Source organism: Nematolebias whitei, chromosome 14, assembly GCF_014905685.2.
Source record: "Nematolebias whitei isolate Nwh7 chromosome 14, NemWhi1, whole genome shotgun sequence".
In the NCBI taxonomy this organism is placed as follows: Eukaryota; Metazoa; Chordata; class Actinopteri; order Cyprinodontiformes; family Rivulidae; genus Nematolebias; species Nematolebias whitei.
The window spans coordinates 15556168-15578113 of NC_056511.1; the positions used below are offsets into that span (position 1 = coordinate 15556168).

General features: G+C 40.1%; 2 protein-coding genes across 2 annotated transcripts in view; one reads left to right on the plus strand and one right to left on the minus strand.

Annotated features, from left to right (window-relative positions):
- LOC119420498 (ras-related protein Rab-39B-like) overlaps positions 1-21946 on the minus strand; it is a 26352-nt gene that overhangs the window by 524 nt on the left and 3882 nt on the right. The window lies entirely within an intron of this gene.
- slc7a3a (solute carrier family 7 member 3a) lies at positions 3149-17328 on the plus strand. The gene is made up of 12 exons (XM_037687906.1): positions 3149-3238; positions 10370-11007; positions 11115-11276; positions 11616-11793; positions 12079-12194; positions 13607-13829; positions 13912-14051; positions 14365-14467; positions 14699-14928; positions 15019-15185; positions 15990-16098; positions 16209-17328. Exons 2-12 carry the CDS (start codon positions 10641-10643, stop codon positions 16358-16360), a joined length of 1947 nt encoding a protein of 648 aa, XP_037543834.1. The 5' UTR covers positions 3149-3238; positions 10370-10640; the 3' UTR covers positions 16361-17328.

Consider the following 21946-nt stretch of genomic DNA (forward strand, 5'->3'; position numbering starts at 1 on the left):
ATATATATATATATATATATATATATATATATATATACATACACAGTTTGGGCAGCATTATTTTAGACGTTTGCACAATTTTACTTGCAAATTTAATATTAAAAACATGGCAGATAAATAAAATAAAGGATTTATGGAGTAAAACGGAAGGATTATAATGAGCACTGGTTGTTTTACTCTGATCTAAGTTTGCAAGAACCTTTCAAGGCCTCTAATCTTTTTTTCTGGCTGCCGCTGGCCTTCAGGAAACGCAGGGATTAAAATTCTGGCCACAGGTGGATTAAACCTGTCTAAGAATAGTGATCTTGTGATGCAGATCACAAACTAATGGTGTGAATGCACTGATTTCCTGTTTTATATGTTTCTGTGCATTTTTGCGATCTAACGACAGTACTATGCAATTTGTGCTTTTTTTGCCACTAATCAAAATGTTCCAATCATTTAAGAGATTTTTTTTTGTAACTTTTATACATTTTTAAAATATTTACTAACATAAGGGACGTGTGAAGACAATGACCTATAAAACTAGTCAGCTTTGATGTGTTGGCCTTGTCCTGCATGATGAAAGTGAGCAGACAGAATGGGTACGGGAGGGCCCGGTCAGAGATTAGGTTGTGTTTTTTTTAGCCGTTTTGACTGTGGAACCCAGTGTGCATCCATGACGCTCACTGTATTTGCTGAGACACCCAGTTGGGTTAGCTTGATAAAGTGGAAGTAAATTGAAAGAGCAACCCAAAGCAGTGTGACTGAGCATGAACAAAAGGTGAGACGAATGGTAACTATAGTACCCATAGACAGGGACGCAAGGTTGGAGACAGAGAAAAGAAAGTTCATACAATTTACGCGCCTTTTTTTATTTAAAGTTACTTCTGTTCAAGACATGAAGAACAATGAGCTAACATTCCTTGAAGGAATGCATATCGCCCGCTGCCTTTCATGCTGAGTTTGAAGCAGATTTATCTCGTTCAATAATGCAAGATCTCTTGTGATCTAACTCTGTATGGAGTATGTACTGAGATGACTCTCAGCTACTACCATATCAAACTTTAGCTCAATATCTGCTAATTTAACCTGTATTGCTTTTTTTGTGTGTTGGCAATGGTCTATTTATTAGTTGTGGCAACTATTTTGAACTGGCTTGACTCCAAAAGTTAATCAGTTGTGGATGTACATCTAGTGATTACTTTTTGAGTTTCATTACAATCTAGTCGTTCGTGGAATATTCTGCTAACAGACAGTGTTGACTGCAAAGGTTAATGACAAAGTTTTCAAAAACACATCTTGCACAATCAGTTAGTGCTCAGAGTATAAGCTGGTGATGAATTACAGCTACTACCACACCAAATTTCTTTCTCAATATTTGTAACCGAGTTATGGCCATTTTAGCTACTCAACATTTGCAAAAAAAAAAAAAAAAATGGCTGCAATTTCCAAAAACTGAGCTAAACATTTGATGTAGTAGCTGAGACTGATCCTTAACTCATTTTGTGAGTCCTAACGGATTGTGCAAGGCCTTTGTTTAGAAGTCTTGCTAATAACCATTTAGAGTCAACTCTGCCACTTAAAATATTTTATGAGCCACAGGAGGGATTTTAATGAATCTTTCTCTATGATTAGCTTCTGGAACCAATCCAATCCTAAATGGCTGCCACAACCAACTGACCTTAGTCAACACAAAAATGACTATACACTCAATACTTTGAGGTTCAACGTTCGTGGACTCACTCTTTTGTGGGTTTTACGCAATACTGTACACGACACACAATTGTCAAGTTTAATATTACAGTATAGGATAAAACGTTAACGGGAGCGGGTCAAAAATACTTTGGACAGGTGCTTATTTTGTAGTTTTCTTTCAATAAGTCTATACTGTAACTACACCGCCCAGAAGCCACCAGTACTTCCAGCCACTGCTTTCTGACAAAATTCAAAGAACAGCAAAGGAGCGAGCAAACACTAGTGGAGAAACTGATGTGGTAAAAATAGTTTGGCAGTACTAAGTCAAAAGTAACTTATCTATTAAGCTCACCGAACTGGCAGGAAAGTCGCAAATAATCCTGAAGCTGAACTCATCCTTCAAGTTGTAGTATCTTCACTGGTGAATACACATATAAAATTCTGCAGTACTGTACAGTGCATATATGTATGTTGTTACAATTACGTAAGTTTAAGAGTTTAGAACATTGCAAGAGTGTGGGAAGGGTTTATAAAGTCGTAATATATATATAAATACTAAAAAAAATATATATAGCATTCCAACTTCGTGGTTTTTCACCTATTGTGGTGTCTGGAATGTAACCCGGGCAATAATCGAGAGACTACTCATTTTTACATTCAGCTAATATTTGGTATGGGAATGAGAGTCATTCACAACATGAATGTTGCATGAATCTATGCATGACCTCTTGTGATATTGCATGATATTGTACATAAAGTTACTTTCAGATTTCTGTGATTATAATTGTAATATACATTACAATGGTTTTGACCAAAACGGCTACAAACTCACCATTTTTTCAACATGAGAAGCAGCAGGTGATGTGCATCACCTTCCAAAACAATTCTAGGTCTTAATCCTTTCTATATGCTCATGTATCTTTTATTTAAAACCGTTATGTCCTAGAACCCAATAAAACACATAGAAGCGGTGAAATTTGGCAGGATCAACAGGTAACGTAATAATAAAATACTGACAAATCTAATCTAGTATTACCCTCTAACTTCAAGTTCAGGTCACTGAGTACATGTACACTTAAAAGAAAGTTTGAATTCCGCACCCCTTTCTTTGAATCTGGGGAACAAACAGCGTGTGTTTAAAAAAACAACCGGTCGGACATGTCGGATTTCCATATATGGAAGTGACTACTACAGGAAACCACGTGCGCACTCTTACGCACGCACGTTAAACGTAGTTTTTAATCTGACGTTTATACGCACAAAAAAAACTGATCTCGTTCTGTTTTAATTATTCGAAGTGCATCTGAAGTTTATCAGTATTTGTTATTGTCCCGTCTGCCGCCTCGGCAGAAGCACAATCTTGTCTTTGTACTTCCATTCACGAGCGTAAAGCTCCGCCCTCATTGCGTCAGTTTGTTTATACATCCCGCCCTCTCACGCATGATGAAAACACGCGCACACGCTCAGCTCAGGCGGGGATATTTCATCAGCAACCTCAAGACATCGCCGCTCTCCTTCCGTCTCTGTCTTCTCACTCTCACAAACGAAACGGCGTAAAAAGGTAAACATTTACTGATGTGTTCAAACGCTCAGTTTTTAACTCTCAACTTGTGCTTTCGTGTCTTTTCCCCACGCGAGTTGTAACGTCTCGCCAAGAAGTAGACTGATGCAATCCTCGTGCTGCTGACGGTTGTAGTATTAGGCGCAATGTTCGAAAAGAACATACCGTTCCTCACATTTATCGGCTCATTCTTTATGAACATTTTCCAAAAATAAATTTTGCGTTCTACTTATCACGCGTCGTAGTCGCGTGGAGTTTATTAACAGTAGCTAACGTGTCCTAAATCGGCTTAGTTAGTGTGTTATTTGAGCTGGGAGTCGGCGCGTAATGGAAAACACGAGAACTAGAGCAGAAACTGAGAAACTTGATATGAAGTGACCATAGTGGAAAAGCAGTTTAAGCCTTCTCATATTTATTTAAACGCGTTGTTTGACTCTTGACTGTGTTATGACTTAAGGGTTTCATTCATTGTTTTGGTCTTAGCCGGTTAGCATACCGTGCTAACGACTTGTGGTTAGCAAGGCGTGGGAATGCCGAAATGCTGCTTTCAAAGACCCCACTTGCAGCGTCGTAAATTTCACCAAGTGTGATAGGTACTCCTGCTGTAAAAGCACGCGTTCGTTTTAAAGTGTTGTGCAAGTTGTTTACATAAAGCACATAAGCGCTCAGCAGAAGTTGCTGCAGCTGGGGTGATGCACTTTGGTTTCACACAAGAATCTATTTTTTTTTTAACGAGCAGACACAAACGACGCAGGGAGCGCCGTTTACTTTGACGTACACATTTAAACTAAACCCAGACTGAAGAGAGCGTTGAGAGGTAAAGTAGCTGTTTAAACATAATTTCGTCGTTTCGTTGCGCGAGTTATCAACGTAAACGCGGGCAAACGCAGCGCCTCTGATTCGGGGACATTTATTATTTGCACGTTGGGGACACGTAAGGTCGTTGCTGCCTCGGTTCAGACGGACTTTCATTCAGACCGACAATAAGTAAGGATGCTTTTTTAAAAATATTGTAATAATGTGGACCTCCCGACAGTCACGACTCGTCATCAGAGCCGAGCATCGTTCATGAGCCAAGCCTGTACGGTGTTGCGTCAGCCGCCTCAGACTCTACCTGGATGTAAAATAGTGACACTGTGTCTGGAGTGATTTTCTGTTTTTTGAATCTGCTGCTCATGGAAGAAAACAACACCTGCACGCCCTTTCTAATTTAACACGTTAGAGACATAAAGAAATGCCACGTTTTGCTCCATCATTTTGACACATCTGTATCCTTCCAGTCACCTGCCTCAGATGCAGCACACACACACACAGCTGCTCACTTCTTATATAAAATCAAACAGTATGATGCCTTCCGAGTTGTGATCTGACTCCAGTGTTTTGAACCTTTTAGGGGACAAAATCTCAAGAAGAATGCAATTTAGTATGTACATTGCACTATATATAAAGTTAACTAACAATGCAAATGTCCTCCAGTAGTCTCAGCCTATGGCAGCATGACAAGCCAACCCTAACTATAGGATTTATCAAAAAGGCAAGTCTTAAGCCCAGTCTTAAAACTGGACAATGTCTCGCAGATAGAAATTGGAAGTTGGTTCTGCAAGAAAGGAGCCTGATTACTGAAAGATCTTCCTCCCATTCTGCATTTAGAAACTCTAGGAACCGCAAGTAAACCTGCAGTCTGAAGCTATGTTTACATGGACATAAGTAATCGGATTAAACGGCCATTTGGAATAAAAATGCATCATGTAAACGCCCCGTTCGGGTTATTTTTTTTGTTTATTCAGCTCAATCCGAAATAGTTTGTAATCAGAATGAGACGGGAGGTTTATGCTGATTCATAATCCAAATGGTGTGCATGTAAACGTATAATCTGTTCATTTTTTTTTTCCCAATCGTGAAAAACTGGCCTGGCTGCGCATGTGCGACCTATGTCATTTCCGCCTGGCTAATGCTAATACTATTAGCATGTCGGGGAAGCAAAACTGGTCGGTGAGCGACATAATATTTCTAGTAGAAACTTTGAAAGAGCTCAAAATGATGTGTATTACCTGTAGCTCAGTCAGGGAGTGCAGTACCGTCTCCACCATCATTAAAACCTGCCGCGGGTCCATTTTGGGTGCTCCGATTTGTTTAGGTTCATCCCGGAAGTAAACCAGAATTAGAACTTCTTCTGTGTTATTTTTTATTTATTTATATTTTTTTTAGGAGAGTTTACCACTCTGCGCATGTCAGTACTTATGTTCACAATCAAAGCTCGCTTCATGTAAACTCTTATCGTGAACGGATTGTGCCCATCATGTAAACGATACATTTGAATTATTTAATCTGAAAACATTTCAATTCGGCAAAGAATTTTGCACGTGTAAACATAGCTTGAGAGTGAAATGCTCTGTTATGAACATGTGGGACGATAAGGACTCGAATATCAGATGGAGCTAGGTTGTTGAGGGCTTTGTAGGTTAGAATTAAGATTTTGAATTCAATTCTGAATTTGACAGGGAGCCAATGGAGAGAAGCTAAAACTGGAAAGATATATGATCTTCTGCCGACTCCCATTAAGACTCTGGCAGCAGCATTTTGGATCAACTGAAGACGTTTTAAAGAAGTTTTTGGACACCCAGATAATAAACCATGTATATAAAAGTATATGGTCTAATGTTCTGTAATGAAACTCCACCGTCAGAACCAATAGCATTCTGAAGGAAGAAAGGGGTTTTGAACAACCTTTCTGTAGTTTACTGTTATTTAGTTTCAGTGGTTTTAATCGAGGTGTTGTCAGATGTATTTTAAAAAAATTATAGCACAAGAAGTCGTATTTTCACAGACGTTCAAAATGACGGAAATCTGTCACAGCGATGGAGAACCTTAACTCGTGTCTATTTCACGTGGTTGTCCACTGGACAAACTGGAGGCGAGAGCTGGTGGTCCGAGATGAAAATAGGTTCTCTGACAAATGGAAACGGCTTATGTAGGCCCCTGCAGCTTTATGATTATTGCAATGCTCCTAATTTAAGACAATATCTTTTGGCTTTTTTTTTTTAATTACAGTTGGGGTTAGACTAATTACTGACTAATTAGAAAGTATCCTTTAAATTCAATTAAAGAACAGCTCACTTAACTATTCATTCATTCTACCTTTATTTAAACAGGCTAGTCCCATTGAGCCATGAGGACTCGTTTACAAGAGAGACCTGGAAACTATACAGAGTTATGCTTCAGTTTGATAAACGTAAATTGTGTTTCCTGTTCTGTATATTTATGATATGGCCCATTAAGTTGCAATTCTGCCATCTTTTCCTGCACTGTGGCTTAGTGGCCACACCTTGGCATTCGGGATGTGGCACTACGTGCCAAACGGGCCATTTATCCTCTTTACTACCATATGGGCTTACGCTTCTGTTCTTGGGTGTGTTAATGTAAGTACTGTTGGTCATGGGAAAGCGAACAGGTTCTTCTTTTTTGTCACATTCCATTTCACGGGGAGAGCGATTTGGCAGCAGTCGTGGTTTCCCACCAGGTGAACTGAACGGTGGGTCAGTTCAGTCTCAGTGGTGGGTCATTGCACGAACACGTGAACAAAGGCACTCGACGCCCTCTTTTGGGTCTGCTGTGTCTTGTCTTGCTTAGTCACGTTCTGCTTTTCTGGTGGATTTATTTAAATGCCCTCTTTGACAAGACTGAACCTTTGAAAAATCCTCAGAAGTAAGAATATATAATATTATTTACACTTACAGTTTTCACAGTGCTACCTTTACATGAGATGACCTTGTTAGGGGTTCATTATGCGGCGTTGTTGTGATCAGTTGCGGTCAAAACAAACCCATACGATGTTAAGGATGGAACAAGGAGTAACAACTAACTATAATGAGGTTAGCAGGTTTGTTACTTCTCAGAGTAATCCTCTTAGAGTACGTGGCAGTTGCAGCAAAGCTGTCAAGTAACTGGACCGTTCCTCCTGAAGCCTGTTAGAACCGGAGCGCCGTTGGCCCTCCAGGATATGAAAGGCCTTTCAGTTCATCTCGGCTACAATGTAAAACAAAGACCCAGCTGTTGGAAGCAGAGGCAAGGGAAAATATTCCAGTGAAGTCTTGCTCAGTTTTAAACCAGAAATGTAAAATCTCTGCAAGTATCGCACAAGTCTTTTCAAATGGGTGCGTGTGGGGTGTCTATCTTCCACAAACAAGCACCCTTGTGAAAACCACAAGGAAAGGATTAGTGAAGAGCTGACGTGACTGAGGCGGCTTTAATGAGACCATTAGATCTGCCCTTTTTTTTTTTTTTTTGTCATAAAAGTCAAGTTTCTGTGAAGTTCAGGCTGCTAATTCCTCCTCGTCCTACTTTAGCCTAAGTTGCCCTCAAGTACCTTTTGTGTCCTCAGTGCTGGTGTGGTGGAGATCACAGCCAGCTGGGCACTGTAGTTTGGTCCTAAGTGTTTATTAGCTTAACCCGAACATCTTCAGATCTCAGTTCCTGGTCGAGGTTGAGGGAGCGGTGGGGAGTGGGAGCACTTCCATCATGTACCAGCTTCACATCAGCCTTCTGAGGACAGACTGTTTATTGTGGCAGTTGCCGGGCGCTCTGAATTATTTGGATTTCATTGTTTAACACTTGTTTGTCCTCGTTTTCCCCCCCAATACTTAACTGTACACGACAGGATGTTCTCTTTTGAACCGCGAGGGACGAGACACGCTTTGATTATTGGGTCGTGTTGTTTCTGTCGTATTAATAGAATCTCGTCTTTGTACTGAAACATTGTGAGACCCTGGATCCTGTTCCCTGGAAAACGGCCACACTTCGACTGTGCCGCTTTATTTATTGTTGAACTTTGAATAAACAAAATTTTTGAACTTTTTGTTTTTTAACCCCAGAAGCTCCAGGTAGGAGGATTGGCTTGATGCTAGCTCTAAATTTGGACAATTTAATTGTAAGCTGCAGAAGTTGGGAGTGGGGGGTGTATTGTGGAATGAATTGTCTTGAAGTCCCCAACTTTTGACTCGACCAGCCTCAGACATCCACACTGGCGTGGACACAGATGGCCTGGTTTGTGCAGCTGGTGTAATGTTTCCTTGCTCCTCTAACTAAACGGTAAAGTGACTGAAGGAACTCAAATGTGAAGGTGTCACATATTTAATGGCTTCAAAAGAGGAGACTTGGCGTTTGCTCAAACTCCAAATCCAGATTTAGCTCCATTACTCTAATCTTAAGGCTTGTTGTCATTTTCTGACGAAAGTTAGTATATCATATTTAATCATAGTTAAACATTTTCACTGCTTTTATCACTTTTTCATTACTAGATAAACTTGCTAATTAACAATAATGGTAATCTCCACTGACTTTTTTTTTTTTTTTTTTTGTAAACACTTTTTAAACAATGTATTGTTTGCAGATCAGATCCACTAGCCCTGACTTGACCAGCATACTTTGTGTTGGAGCTGCATGTTCTGATAAAGAGTGTTGCTGGAAATGATTGCGAGATGCTTCTTGCACGTTCATCACATTATCACCGTACACGCTAGTTTCCGTTGACTTCCTTGTGATCTCGGGGATTCGGCAGAAAGAACGAAGAAACGTGCAAGATAGCACAATGCGGCGAGCCGTTTGAACTCCAACAAGCGTCGAGTTTTTGCACTTTACGACGTGCACAGCTCTGATCGCGGGGTTCCTCTCCACCGTCGTGTGAAATTCCAAAAGTTCTGAAGTTTTGTGGTAATCTGAGCCGGAGCTACTTTGAAGGAGAGCTTGTTTCAATGGGGTGGAGTAAAAACCACTGGACCAGCCTGTTGAAAGCAACAGGACTTGATTGTCCTTAAACAACACCTGTTAGAGGAATTATTTTACACCTTTTAACTTTCTGGAATCTGGCAGAACCTGCTGCATTCAGTTACTACTATAAATGCCACTCGCTCATGTCCTCATAGTGAGCATTTTAGTTCAGGGGTGTGTTTTGTTTGCATTGTGTAAGCTTGTTACCATGCGCATCTAGAACATGTGGCATGCACATAATGATAACTTCCTTTTTTATCAGGTTGTTTTGCATATAGCGTATCTACTTCAGTTTTACAGCCGCTGTAGAGAAACACTGCATCCGTCTCATCCAGATGGGCTCTTCTAAATGTCCTTGAACTGTTAACTGTGCATGTGTTTAGCAAAAACTGGTGTAATCATTCATGATGTACTCTCTACTGAACTTGACACGCACCTTACTATAGACGTAATGAGGTTGCTGTCCTTGAGGCCAGTTTTCTTTCTTTATGTATTTATTTTAATTTGGTTAATCATATACTTTTATCAGATATGAGGTACAGTCAAAACAATTTAACTTTTTTTTCCTTTTTTAATTGTTATTATTATTATTATTATTATTATTTACAGTGGCAAATGTTATCAGCCTGTTCCCAGTGCAGCAGGTTCCTCTTATCACGCTGCTGGCTCACGCCGTCCTCCCCGTCGTGTCTCCTCGCTTTCCCATGCTTCTCCTCTTGTGCTGAAATAACAGGACGCCGGGGTTAAACTGGCCTTTCTCGCAGTCAGGAATTAAGCTAGGTGTTTCTTTTGTTTCCCTAGGGGTGTGTCACGTAGCAGGTTTATTTGTTAAAGCAAAATTAGGACCGGGCAGGATCAAGCATGGGCTCCTTTTGTTTTCACGAGGTCTCTGTGTGCCCCACTGCGTCTCATGTGATACTAAGCTGGAAAAAGGTGGAAGGTGGGACAAATTCCTGGAAGTTATACAACGTAAAAGTACAGTTTCTTGTGTGTTGAATTCTCCCCGTTTTTTCCCAAATGTGCTTGCTGACTTATGTCAGACATTTTGGAAATATAGCACGTCTCAGGTAAATTTCCAGCAGTGTTCCTTTTGCTTCCTGTCACCACCTTTTTGACTGTTTTTATTTTTGTAATCCATTTTGAGCATTTGAAAATATATTCCACAAAATATATTGTGAGCATTTTTGTATTTTTAAAATACAATACATACTGCCTTGGTTTCCTTTTTGTTAAACCAAAAAAGTCATACCGGTAATCTCCATGTTTAATTCCAAATTCAGAGCTGTCATTAGTGTAAGCTTTGGCAGGTACTGAATAAATCTTTGTTTTGAGTTGTTGTTTTTTTTGTTGTTTTTTTCCTCACAGGTCCTAATCTTCTGCGTCTGCTGCGAAATACTGTGACCACACACCTGCCACTTCCTGCTTTGTGAACTCGAGTGACTCCTGCCGCAGTGAACACACAAACGTCAGAGGACCAACAATCAAGTACTTGACGTGTTCTTACCCAATCTGTCCCCAGCATTTCAGCAGCTTTAAACTAAACTGTGTCACAGGTGTTTGTTTACACTGTCAGTCACACACACATCGACGAGTATTTAAAACCTTTAGTCCACTCCTACGCTCAATCTCAGCCAACATGGCCAACAAGCTGTCCAGCTTTGGCAAATCCCTGCTGCGCCGCCGGGCATTAGACTGTTCCAATGAGGAGAGCCAATTTGCTCGCTGCTTGTCCACCCTGGACCTCATCGCTTTGGGAGTGGGCTCCACGTTGGGCGCCGGCGTCTACGTCCTCGCTGGCGAGGTCGCTCGAGAAAAGGCCGGACCAGCCATCGTCCTCTGCTTCCTCATCGCTGCTCTGTCCTCTATGCTGGCCGGCCTGTGCTACGCTGAATTTGGCGCCCGCGTCCCCAAGACGGGATCTGCGTACCTTTACAGTTACGTGACGGTTGGAGAAATCTGGGCCTTCATCACAGGATGGAACCTCATCCTCTCGTATGTCATAGGTAAGCTCCGTCCAGTCTCCGTGAACTTATCGTAGGTCAGGTGGAGCTAGGATCCCTCAAATGATCACAGCAAAGGCCTCGTTATGGATGTATTTGTCTATTTTTAGGTACAGCCAGTGTGGCCAGGGCTTGGAGCTCCACCTTTGACAACCTGGTTGGACAGAAGATATCCCACTTTTTTAATGCCTCCATGGCGATGAAAGTTCCAGGTGGGGTGCTGGCAGAATACCCTGACCTGTTCGCTTTAATCCTGGTCTTACTTCTAACCGGTGAGTTTCCTGTGGCTTTTACTCTTAGCTTTTGGTTTTTTTTTTTTGTAAAAATGTTTAAAGGTTTTACCTTTTAAATCAAACAATCTAGCTAAATGACACCCTTGATGGTTAAGTTGCTAATGACCCAGCTAAATGGATCATTACTGCGTAACAGTCTTCACTGATCTCGCAGCTAATGTGGCATGCCAGTAGCAGTGTTTGAAAGGACTGCTGTCACTGAGTGATAATTTGTTGGAGGTGTTAAAGCAGGAACATATCCACCCACATAGCAGACCATGTAGCTGTTGACGCTGCGTACAAATTCTTTCTTCTCACTTCCTGCACTTTGTGTTTCAGGGCTTCTGGCCTTTGGTGTGAGCGAGTCTGCGCTGGTGAACAAAATCTTTACGGGCATCAACCTGGTGGTTCTGGGGTTCGTCATCATATCCGGTTTCTTTAAAGGGGACACTGCCAACTGGAACCTTACAAAAGAAGACTACCTAAGCTTCGAGAACTCCACCTCCAACATCACCATGTGAGTATTTGACTACTTCCTTGAGCAGTTTTCAAATTCCTCAAGTTTATTTTTCTAAAGTGTTAATCCATGTTTTCTTCAGATTGTGTTTTCACAGCATCTCTAATGTTTTATCAACAGGACATACTGTTCTATTGGTTTATCTTATCACTGCTTCTTCTTTCTCCCATGTTTGTTTTACAAAGTGAATATTTCTGTTTGAGCAATGAGCAAAATAAGTTCACTGCTGCTTACAGAAACAATGAAACGAACGCCATTGAATACTTCTTGTTTTTTCTGCCTCAGGTTGGAAAAGAAGTTTGGCACTGGTGGTTTTGCTCCTTTTGGTCTTGCTGGAGTCTTGAGTGGTGCAGCCACCTGCTTCTATGCCTTTGTAGGCTTTGACTGCATCGCCACGACAAGTGAGTAAGAAGAAAGTTGGTCAGTAATCATTTGACCTACACCACCTACAGTGATTCGGTGGTTCCCAACCCATGTCCTTGAGGAACACCATCCTGCATGTTTTAGTTGTTTCCCTGCTCCAACACTTGATTCAGTGACTTAATTACTTCATGCTAGTGAAGATTCTCAGTCATCCAGGATATGGTGAATCCAAAAAATTTTTTAAACAAAACGACTGGACTTATTCTTGTTGACAACATCAAGTCCACCAGAGAGGATGCAAATGACAACAAGCTGCCTTTTTTTGGACTGTGTGGTTCACATGGAAAGAGAGGACAGCCTCAACATTGAAGTCTACAGGAAACCAACCCACACAGACAAGTATCTTCTGTTTGACTCTCACCACCCACTGGAACGCAAACTCTCGGTCATCAGAACTCTACAGCATCAGGCCGAACATGTCCCCACGAATACTAAACCGAAAAAGGAGAACAACAGACAGAAAAACATTGTCTTCCCTTATGTTGCTGGAGTATCAGAGAAACTCAGAAGGATTTTCAACAAACACACAACATCCCAGTACATTTCAAACCCAGCAGGACTCTCAGACAGAGGCTGGTCCACCGTAAGGACAAAACACCCATACACAAACAGAGTGGTGTGGCATCTGCAGTCCAGTGCATCGAGGACTGTCCTGACTTCTACATTAGAGAAGCCGAACAGCCTCTTTGCAGACGCATGGCTCAACACAGGAGAGACAGCTCCTCAGGACAAGACTCAGTGGTTCACCTGCACCTCACAGATAAGGGACACTCTTTTGAGGACCAGAATGGCCGCATTTTGAACAGAGAAGACAGATGGTTTGAGAGGGAAGTGAAGGAGGTTGTTCTTGTAAAAAGAGAGAAACCATCTTTAAAAAGAGGAGGTCTCAGATTTCAACTTTCAAAAACTTTTATAATGCAGCTTTAGGACTGATACCCAGCCAGTTTCACACCTATCAGGAGTTCCAACCATGTGACCAGAGTGGCCCCTCTGTGGATGGGACAAATGACGACCAGTGAGAGGTCAATCTGCATGTGTCAATCTCCATTATGTAGCTTACAGAACACCACAGCTTTATCACCTGAATCCCACACTCTTTGTTTCATTGAATTCAGAAAGCTCCTCGGACGAGAAGCGAAACGTCTTCAGTTAAAAATAAGTCCAGTTGTTTTGTTTTTAACTTTTTTTTTTTTTTTTTTTTTTTATATTAATCATTTTTCTGCAGAAGTCTGTTAATTACCCATTAATTAAAACCAGGTGTGTTGGAGCAGAGAAACAACTAAAACATTCAGGATGGGGTTCCCCAAAGACCAGGGTTGGGAACCCTTGGATTAGATCTTTAGTGGGTACAACAGAGATCAAAACGTCCTCCTTATTTTGTTGTTTTCAGGTGAAGAGGCAAAGAACCCCATGCGGTCCATACCCATCGGCATCGTAGCTTCACTGCTTATCTGTTTCTTCGCCTACTTTGGGGTCTCTGCCGCTCTGACGATGATGATGCCCTACTATCGGCTGAACCCTGACAGTCCTCTGCCTGAAGCTTTCAGTTTTGTTGGCTGGGCCCCCGCCAAATACATTGTGGCCGTGGGTTCTCTCTGTGCTCTGTCCACCAGGTGAGGAAGGGGAAATTGCTGTACGACGACCACAATTTGGTTTACTTAGGAGGAAATATGCTAACTGCTGATCTCCTCTCAGCCTGCTAGGTTCCATGTTTCCCATGCCTCGTGTTATTTACGCCATGGCCGAGGACGGACTGCTGTTCCGTTCTCTGTCCAGGATGAACACTCGCACAAAGACCCCCATCCTGGCCACCATTGCTTCTGGTATTGTTGCAGGTGAGACCGTGTTTGATAATTGTATATCTTATTTACCACATTGATGTTCCTTTAGGCCTTCAGGCTGTTTTTGCCGTGTCATTCTGCTGCAGTCAGGAGTTGCTGATTAAAGTCTGTGAAGGTTACAGCTTTGCCTCCTGTCTATCAGGCTGTCAGTTCAGGATCAATAACGCCTCCTGAAACAGGCAGCGAAAACACTAGCACAGATTTTATTTTGTTGTCTGTTCACCCCTTCCTCCAACATGCATCACTCTGTAATCTTTACAATGTGACTTTTCTAAAACATGTAATTTCTAAAATTCCCTCCCCGCAGCTCTGATGGCTTTTCTGTTCGACCTGGCAGCACTGGTTGATCTCATGTCTATAGGAACTCTGCTGGCGTACTCATTGGTTGCCATATGCGTCCTAATTCTGCGGTAAGCACGTTTTATTCTCTAATTCTCAGTGTTTTACATGTGTTAGATACTTTATGGCAGCTGATGTACTAATGCTGCCAGCTTGTACCCATAAAGCTACTTTAAAGGTTAGTTATATCATAAGTAGTGTTGAGCTGTTGTTCAAAGGTCACCCATGTTATATACACAAATTATTGATATTTTTCCTGTTACAACTGAGAGAACCATTCCGTCTTTCCTTCCCTCCTGTAGGTATCAGCCGGGTAATCTGAATTCATCCAGTCAGATGGAGAAGCTGGTGGAGATGGTGGAAGGAGAGAAGGTGGCTGTAAATGGAGGGGACAGCAGTGATGAGTATGGCCCAGAGACGGAGGACAGGCCACTTCAGGAGGCTTTCACTGCCAAGCTGCTTTTCAGTCCAAGTGGAAAAAACCCAACACAGACCTCTGGAACCATTGTCTACATCACCACTGCCATCATTTGTAAGTTTGTCTTAAAGCAGGCGTTAAAATAAACTGCCGTCATCCCCAACTCTGCTGTAAACTGTTTTTTTGGTTTCGTTTTGTTTGCAGTGGTTCTCATCACTGTGCTCTGCATTATTTTGGCGAACTGTTTGAAACATCTACTCGAAGGCCACGCTGGTGTTGTGGTCCCTTGTGTTATCTTAGCTGTGCTCTGCATTGTCTGCATTATTATTATCTGGAGGCAGCCGGAGAGCAAAGAGGCTCTCACTTTCAAGGTAAGAAGCTCACCAGAGAGCAGAGATGTTGGTGAACTCTTTTTTTGTTTTGTTTTGTAAATAAAAAGAATTCTCTTCATTTGGTCTTTGCAGCTGAGCTAATTACCGTATTTTTTTGACCCATAAGTCACAGTTTTTTGCATAATTTGCATGCCCTGCGACTTATACGCCGAAGCTACATATTTATGGATTTGTTTCCCCCATATTTATAAACCAATTTTTGGCTGAGATATGACCGTTTTCATTCATTCTGACATTGATAATATTGAACACTACCATTTTCAGTCACTAGATGGCACTAGAGTAGTATGGCATGTCGTTGTTATGTAATGGTTAAAAGTGGCTATTAATGACACAATCGGCTTGCCATAGTCTACCACCTTCGTCCAGCTCGCCTGGAGCAACCGTCAATTCAGCTTCAGTTCGTTGAGCCGCCCCTGCGAAATGCAGCTAATTTGACAATTGAAGTTCATTTATTAAGCAAAAGTTCAACTGTGACACACATTTTACTATAAAGTCGAGCAAACAATAAATGTTTTAGGTGCTTGTCTTGTTAAATTTGAAGAAATGCACAGTGACTCGTCCCTCTGCGCGCTCCTACTTCCACGTATCGGCGCTTGAAAATGCAGCTGATTTGACCGTCAAAGTGCATTTATTAATGAAACGTTAGACTGAGACACACCTTTACTATGAACAAACAAACAAGCGACGTATTTATGGATTTTTCTACTTTATTAGACATATTTGGACTGGTGCGACATGTACGGTGGAAAATACGGTAGTAAAATGTATTTTTTTCTTAAGGTTCCTCTGCTCCCCTGGTTGCCCCTGTTCAGTGTTTTCGTCAACATCTACCTCATGATGCAGCTGGACTTGAGTACATGGTGCCGCTTCGCTGTCTGGATGTTAATCGGTGCGTTTGAAACGTCACAAATCCTCTTTTTTTACATTTACTACTCTACGCTAGGAGCAAACTGTTTTTATAATGTCTCACTGAATTTTTTTGTTTTTCTCTCTCGCTAGGTTTTCTCATCTACTTCTTCTATGGTATTAGGAACAGCAGTGAAGCGAACAGGTCATCCCCACGCAAATATGAGCCTGCGCTGCAGAACAAGAAGCCCATTTACACAGGCGCCCATGATGAGAGCGACGTGGAGGCGGGCAGCAGCCCCTGATGCAGACCGACACAGACCTGAGGGGCGTCGAGGAGCTTCTACACTCAGCTTTGATCATCTGCAGTGTAGGTGGCTTGGAACGCTACCCTGAGTTTGAAAGGAGGGGGAGGCAAGGAAACAAACCGCCACACACACATCTTACCTCTAACTTGGAGGCTGATTAACTTGACTACTGGGCGCTGTGGTAAAATCATTTCCTGGACTTTCCGACTGGTTTTAATAAGCCCACAGCAGACGTTTACCTGCGTATAACATGCTTTGAATGGACCTGAAACAATATACTGAAATCATCCTCACGAAGGTGTATTTCTCCGTTTTGTGAAACTGGAACGCCGTTACTTTTTTTTATTCATTTAGTGTTTACTAGTTTACAGAGAGCGGAGCCGCTCGAGACGGATAAGAACCACGGTGTAAATCTGTCCGATCGCCGAGCGAAGCTTCAAACTGGGGTTTATAAAAGCAGAGTCCAGCAACAAAGTGATGAATGAAAATCAATCCCCTCGTAGACGTGACTCTGTGAAGTGGACGTGTTTAGTTCATGTGTCTGCAGTGCTGCAGTCACGCTGCGTAGTTTACAGTCATTGCAGGTTGCTCTGTAACTTCTGGTCGGTGTTGTTGTTCAATATTTAAATATGAAGTCCAGACTTGTTGAGGTTTAAAACGCCGTTGCCCGAAATTCCCCAAGAGCAGCCATAGGTTAGGTATACACTTTAAAAATCGTAGGGGATTACTAAAAATATGCATAATTTTCTCTGGTGTTGACAGTTTGTGTGGGTAGACATTTTGTGGCCTTTAATTTCAACTTTTACGTTTCAGTAATTTGAATATACAGATACTGGAAGTTGAGTTTTTAATAGGGATGCACGATATTATCGGCGTGTATCGGTATCAACTGATATTGGCGATAAAATTAAATATCGGACATCGGCCATTCCATCAAAAATGGGGGGGGGGGGAATAATCGGTATTGGTATTGGTTATCAGCCAAATAAGTTTTAACATATCGGCCAAAAATCCAATATCGTGCATCCCTAGTTTTTAACCATCTTGCTGTATGAGTTTAAAATACTTGTTTTAACTACATGGACAGATGTTTTATGAATGTACCGATCCAGCTCGTGTAGTCTTTACAGGTTGTTGTGTAGCCCCGAGGAGGGTTAAAGACGAGGCATTTAAAACTTCCGCTGAAACACAGTGAACATGTACCCTCTGGGTCCATGTCTGATTTACCACTAAAATATTGTTTAACAGCTTTTTTTTTATTTCTCTCTTGTGAAAGTTTTGCTTTTCACAAAGGCTCTTGTTTTTAGTTTCAGTTGAAACTTGTTCTTGGCAGCTTTGTCTGTTAAGTTCCCATCACTTGTATTTTATTTTTTACAACTTTCGTCAGACATACCTGTTAATATTTAAGCGTTTTATAGTCTTGCTTATTAGGGATAGTGTTTTGCCTTTATGTATTATTTTTAATGTTCTTTTGAGATGTCCATGTGTTTGTACAGTTTTACTGATCTCTTTGTGTTTTGCTTCACGTTTGCATTGTCCCATAAAATAATTCTCCTTATCAATCAAACTGAAATATTTTTGGAAGCTGTTTTCCAAAAGAAAGATTGACCATTTTAAACTTGGTCTGTAAATTATTTGAGAGCAGATTTTTACCCCCCATGTCTTTGGAGTCGGTAAGATAACTTATTATTAATTGCTTTATTATTTGTTAAAATAAAGTGCTTTACTGTAGCGTGTACAGTATTTGTCAAGAACCGAATCCTTTTTAATGTAAAAATATGCATATATATATATATATCTTTATTTTCCCCCCACTTTTTAAAAAAATGACAAATGTAATTTAAGATGGTTTTGTAAATTACTCTTGAAGGAGTTGATGCTGCTGAAATCCAAATTATAAGATTTGTTCCTGTAGAAGCTAAACTCGTTTCTGAAGAAGAAAGTTGAGGATAAATTCACTTTTTTTTCCTCCAGTGATGATGAATCCAAACTTGTCAAAAACCTAATTCTTGACATTTAGGCGGGTAAAGATTCATCACTTGATGAGTGTGACATCCACTTCCAAACTTTCTGACCAAAACATGAAGGTTTCCATAAAAACTGGTAAATAATCATCAAAATGTCTCATGAGTCTGTGACTCGCATCCAGCCCGTGTGCCTTTTGAATAAGTCCAAACATCTCCCAGTTCTGTGCTGTGTCAGTACCAGCAGCAACACTTTGCCGTTTTATATCCTGTACATATGGCTGTCTTGTAAAAAAACTTCTTTTTTTAAATAAAAGTGATTCAGGCTAATGGCAGTTTGTGTGTCTCGTTATTATCGTTTTTTTTATCTTGTAAAATGTGAAGCTGCGTGAAGTTCCAGTTAGTCCATGAGTCACCAGTTACCGTTTACTGTTTGTGTGCTTTTATTTTGAAACTTGACAGAAGTAGGCTGAAAGTAATTCGGCTCTACCTTTTTATTCTTCTTATTCTACCATTAAGTCAAATTTGAAAATATAAAAAGTTGTTTGTCAGTTGCCTAGATGCAGCCGAGGTAACATTTAATCTGTAAATTTAATTCATTAATTGCTAAATTAACTTGTATTACCTGATGATCAAGTGAAGGAACCTGAAGGTCCAGATCTTTTCTGAACAAGTAATATGTTACCTGTTGCAGATGGCTCTTCTGAAAGCGCTTGGTGTGAAGGAATTCAAGTTCCAAAGCAGTTTGTGCAAAGGCAATTTAAAATCTTTGACGCCATTGTTTGTTCCACGTTGCAACAGAATTTATGTAGAATTTTGTGGTTATTTACAAGTAACTGCTGAGCTAACCGTAGCGCTTCGTGTGCAGCCCACTTCACAAAGAAAAATGTAAATATTTCTGCCGTGGTAACTAATGACGAATTAAAGACCATAAACTTTTTTTTAAAATGACATTTGAATTCGCTGCTATGAAGTTTTTGAGATTGAGGATGTTTTAGGCAACAGTAATTCACTTTGGTCTAGGCCAGATGTGGGCAACATGTGGCCCACGAGCCACTTTTGGCTTGCAGGCAGTCTCCATCCGGCCCCCGAAATCCTTAAATGGAAGAAAAATAGAACTACTTTTAGACAAGTTGATGAGCACCTGCAGTTTTTCAATTAAACTTAAGGAAGTCCAAATTAAACATTTTGGATATGATTTAAAAAAAAAAAACTTTGGAGTAAGATTGCTTAAAACTTATTTTTTAAGTCGTTGCTTATTTATATAAATGTATTGTCACAAGAGCCAGTTTACACAGAGCCTAAAATAAAAAAATAAAACTGCTTCTTTTGTTTTTTGTGCAGCACCTTGATTGCTTTGAATGTCTTAATTTGGCCAACTGGAAAAAATAAAGTTGCCTACCACTGGTTTAGGCCCAGCTTGATCTAGCCTTCAGCTTACAAGTCTGCTTAGAGTTATATTAAGTAAACTCAAAGAATTATCCACAACCGGCACGATATTAATTGTTCACGAACATTTGACACCTCGCTTCAAAAATTCTGAATTACTGTTTTAACCATTACATAAAACTATATAAGCTCACAGCGTCTAAATGTGTTTTCTTGCTCCTGTATGGAAAGCAGTGGCTCTTCTAGAAAATATTATATGGGGGTTCTGGCCCATGTGGAGGCCACGGAATATCCTGGGGTGTCACATCAAAACCAAAAGCCAGATCTGACTCTCAGGAGATTGGTTGTGTTTCGTTCTGATCTATTTAGGTTATTTGACAAATACAGGAATTAGGGAATCACCTGATATACATAGGTCTAATTAAATTTTATTTTTTAATTATTATTTACATTTGGCATTACTTGTTAGGAAAACCACTGTCACTACTCATCTTATTAATGTTTGTCCTCTACTAAATTTATATTTCTAAAAAATAATATACAAAGCATTCTGCATATATCCTCCTGAGACCCTGCATCATGTTGGGGACATTGGTTTAAGACAAGTTGTTCTTATTTTGGGGGATTCAATTTTATGATTTTTTTTATAAGATATATATATATTTATATTTTTTTATCTCCTATTGCTCAGAAATAATTGTCTTTTTCTACTAATCCTAGGAGAAATTAGAAAATTTGTATTAGTGGTGGCCACTGCTCCCCACCCCTGGTTCCACCCATCATGGAAAGAAAGGAATTCAAAACAATGTTTTGATATAATGAATTTAAATGTAACTGTAAATGCAAATGGAAGTCCTCCTCGTACTGATCGCACTCTTATTTAAAAGATTTATCGTGAAATATTCAATATTTTAGCCTGTTTTATGATTGTCTCTTCCTTTAATAACCTAATAATTTGTACTAATGTACATGACTTTACTCAGTAAAATGTTTATAGTGCATTAAATCATAGTACTTATACAAGTCAAAAACTAACCTGCCATCTGTTGTCTGGACTATCAAGTTAAAGAATTGCTGCCAGTTTAAACCATTTCCACATATTTGAAACGTGGAACAAATCTGTTTTTTCATGTGGCTCATTAAGTGTCTGCAGCTAAAAATAAAAGTAAACAGCAGCATATATGTACTCCATGAGATGATTTAATATTCGGCTACATTGCTGTAATGAAAAGTTTGACAAAAATCCAAGTTGGATTGAAACATCAATAAATATTTTCAGGAAAAGTGAATGTTGGGTCTTTTTATTCATTTGTCCAGCTTGTTTTCTTTGTAACCACCTCTTTCTTACCAATTTGTTTTTATTCATACCATATAGTATATTAAACCAACGTGTTAAATATCAAAACGCGTGATCACGTCTCATCATATAACATGTTTAAGTGGGCTCTGATTGAAACTAGAACAACTAATGGTTTATTTAAATTGTCATATGTGTGCTAATTGGGTTTGGACCATCTCTGCTGTCCTCTCCACAGACCTGGGCTGCTCTCTAGTGGTCCAACAGCGTCCTGTTTCATTCTCCAGCACGTTCTTCATTTTTCAAGCAGTAGTAGTGTTTACAGTCATTTCTTATTGATGAAACTTGTGCTGTCGTAAATCCAGCATCACAACAACATCAAACTCTGCCAAGGTTTGGTTTCAAATGAATTATTTACACTTGGTGTAAAACAATATTTCATCCAAAGGCACTCCGAGATCCTTCCGCCATGCAGTTACAATAAACTCTGATTAAATCATTGATTGTAGGCTTGAATGTGAGCAGAGTTTGTGGACTGGGCTTTTTTGTTTTTTAACAGACTCCATTTTTAAACACCCCTTTCTAAATGTGAGGGGCTCCAAAGTGTTTAATGGGACAAAAAAAATAAATAAATAAAGACGAGCACGTAATGTAACATGTCAACGATGATATCTGATTTGATTTAAGATCAACTACATGAGGATTTTATGATAAACTTATGAACAATCAAGTTTATGCCACGTTAACCACAGCAGTGTCACTGTTAACTACAGCACAGACAGTATGGATTAAATAAACTTTAATACATTTTTTTACTATGTTGATGGAAAGATTTAATACAAACCTCAGCATCTCAAACATCTGAAACCCTAAAAAATGGGCAACAAAAAAGGAATATATATATATATATATATATATACATATATATATATA

What these genes read in the sequence shown, in the direction of transcription:
- slc7a3a (XM_037687906.1), top strand. Translation starts at nt 10,641, where the DNA reads ATGGCCAACAAGCTGTCCAGCTTTGGCAAATCCCTGCTGCGCCGCCGG. An exon ending in TGCTTCTGGTATTGTTGCAG is followed by an intron (nt 14,052 to 14,364) that starts GTGAGACCGTGT and finishes CCCTCCCCGCAG; the next exon opens with CTCTGATGGCTTTTCTGTTC. An exon ending in ATATGCGTCCTAATTCTGCG is followed by an intron (nt 14,468 to 14,698) that starts GTAAGCACGTTT and finishes TCCCTCCTGTAG; the next exon opens with GTATCAGCCGGGTAATCTGA.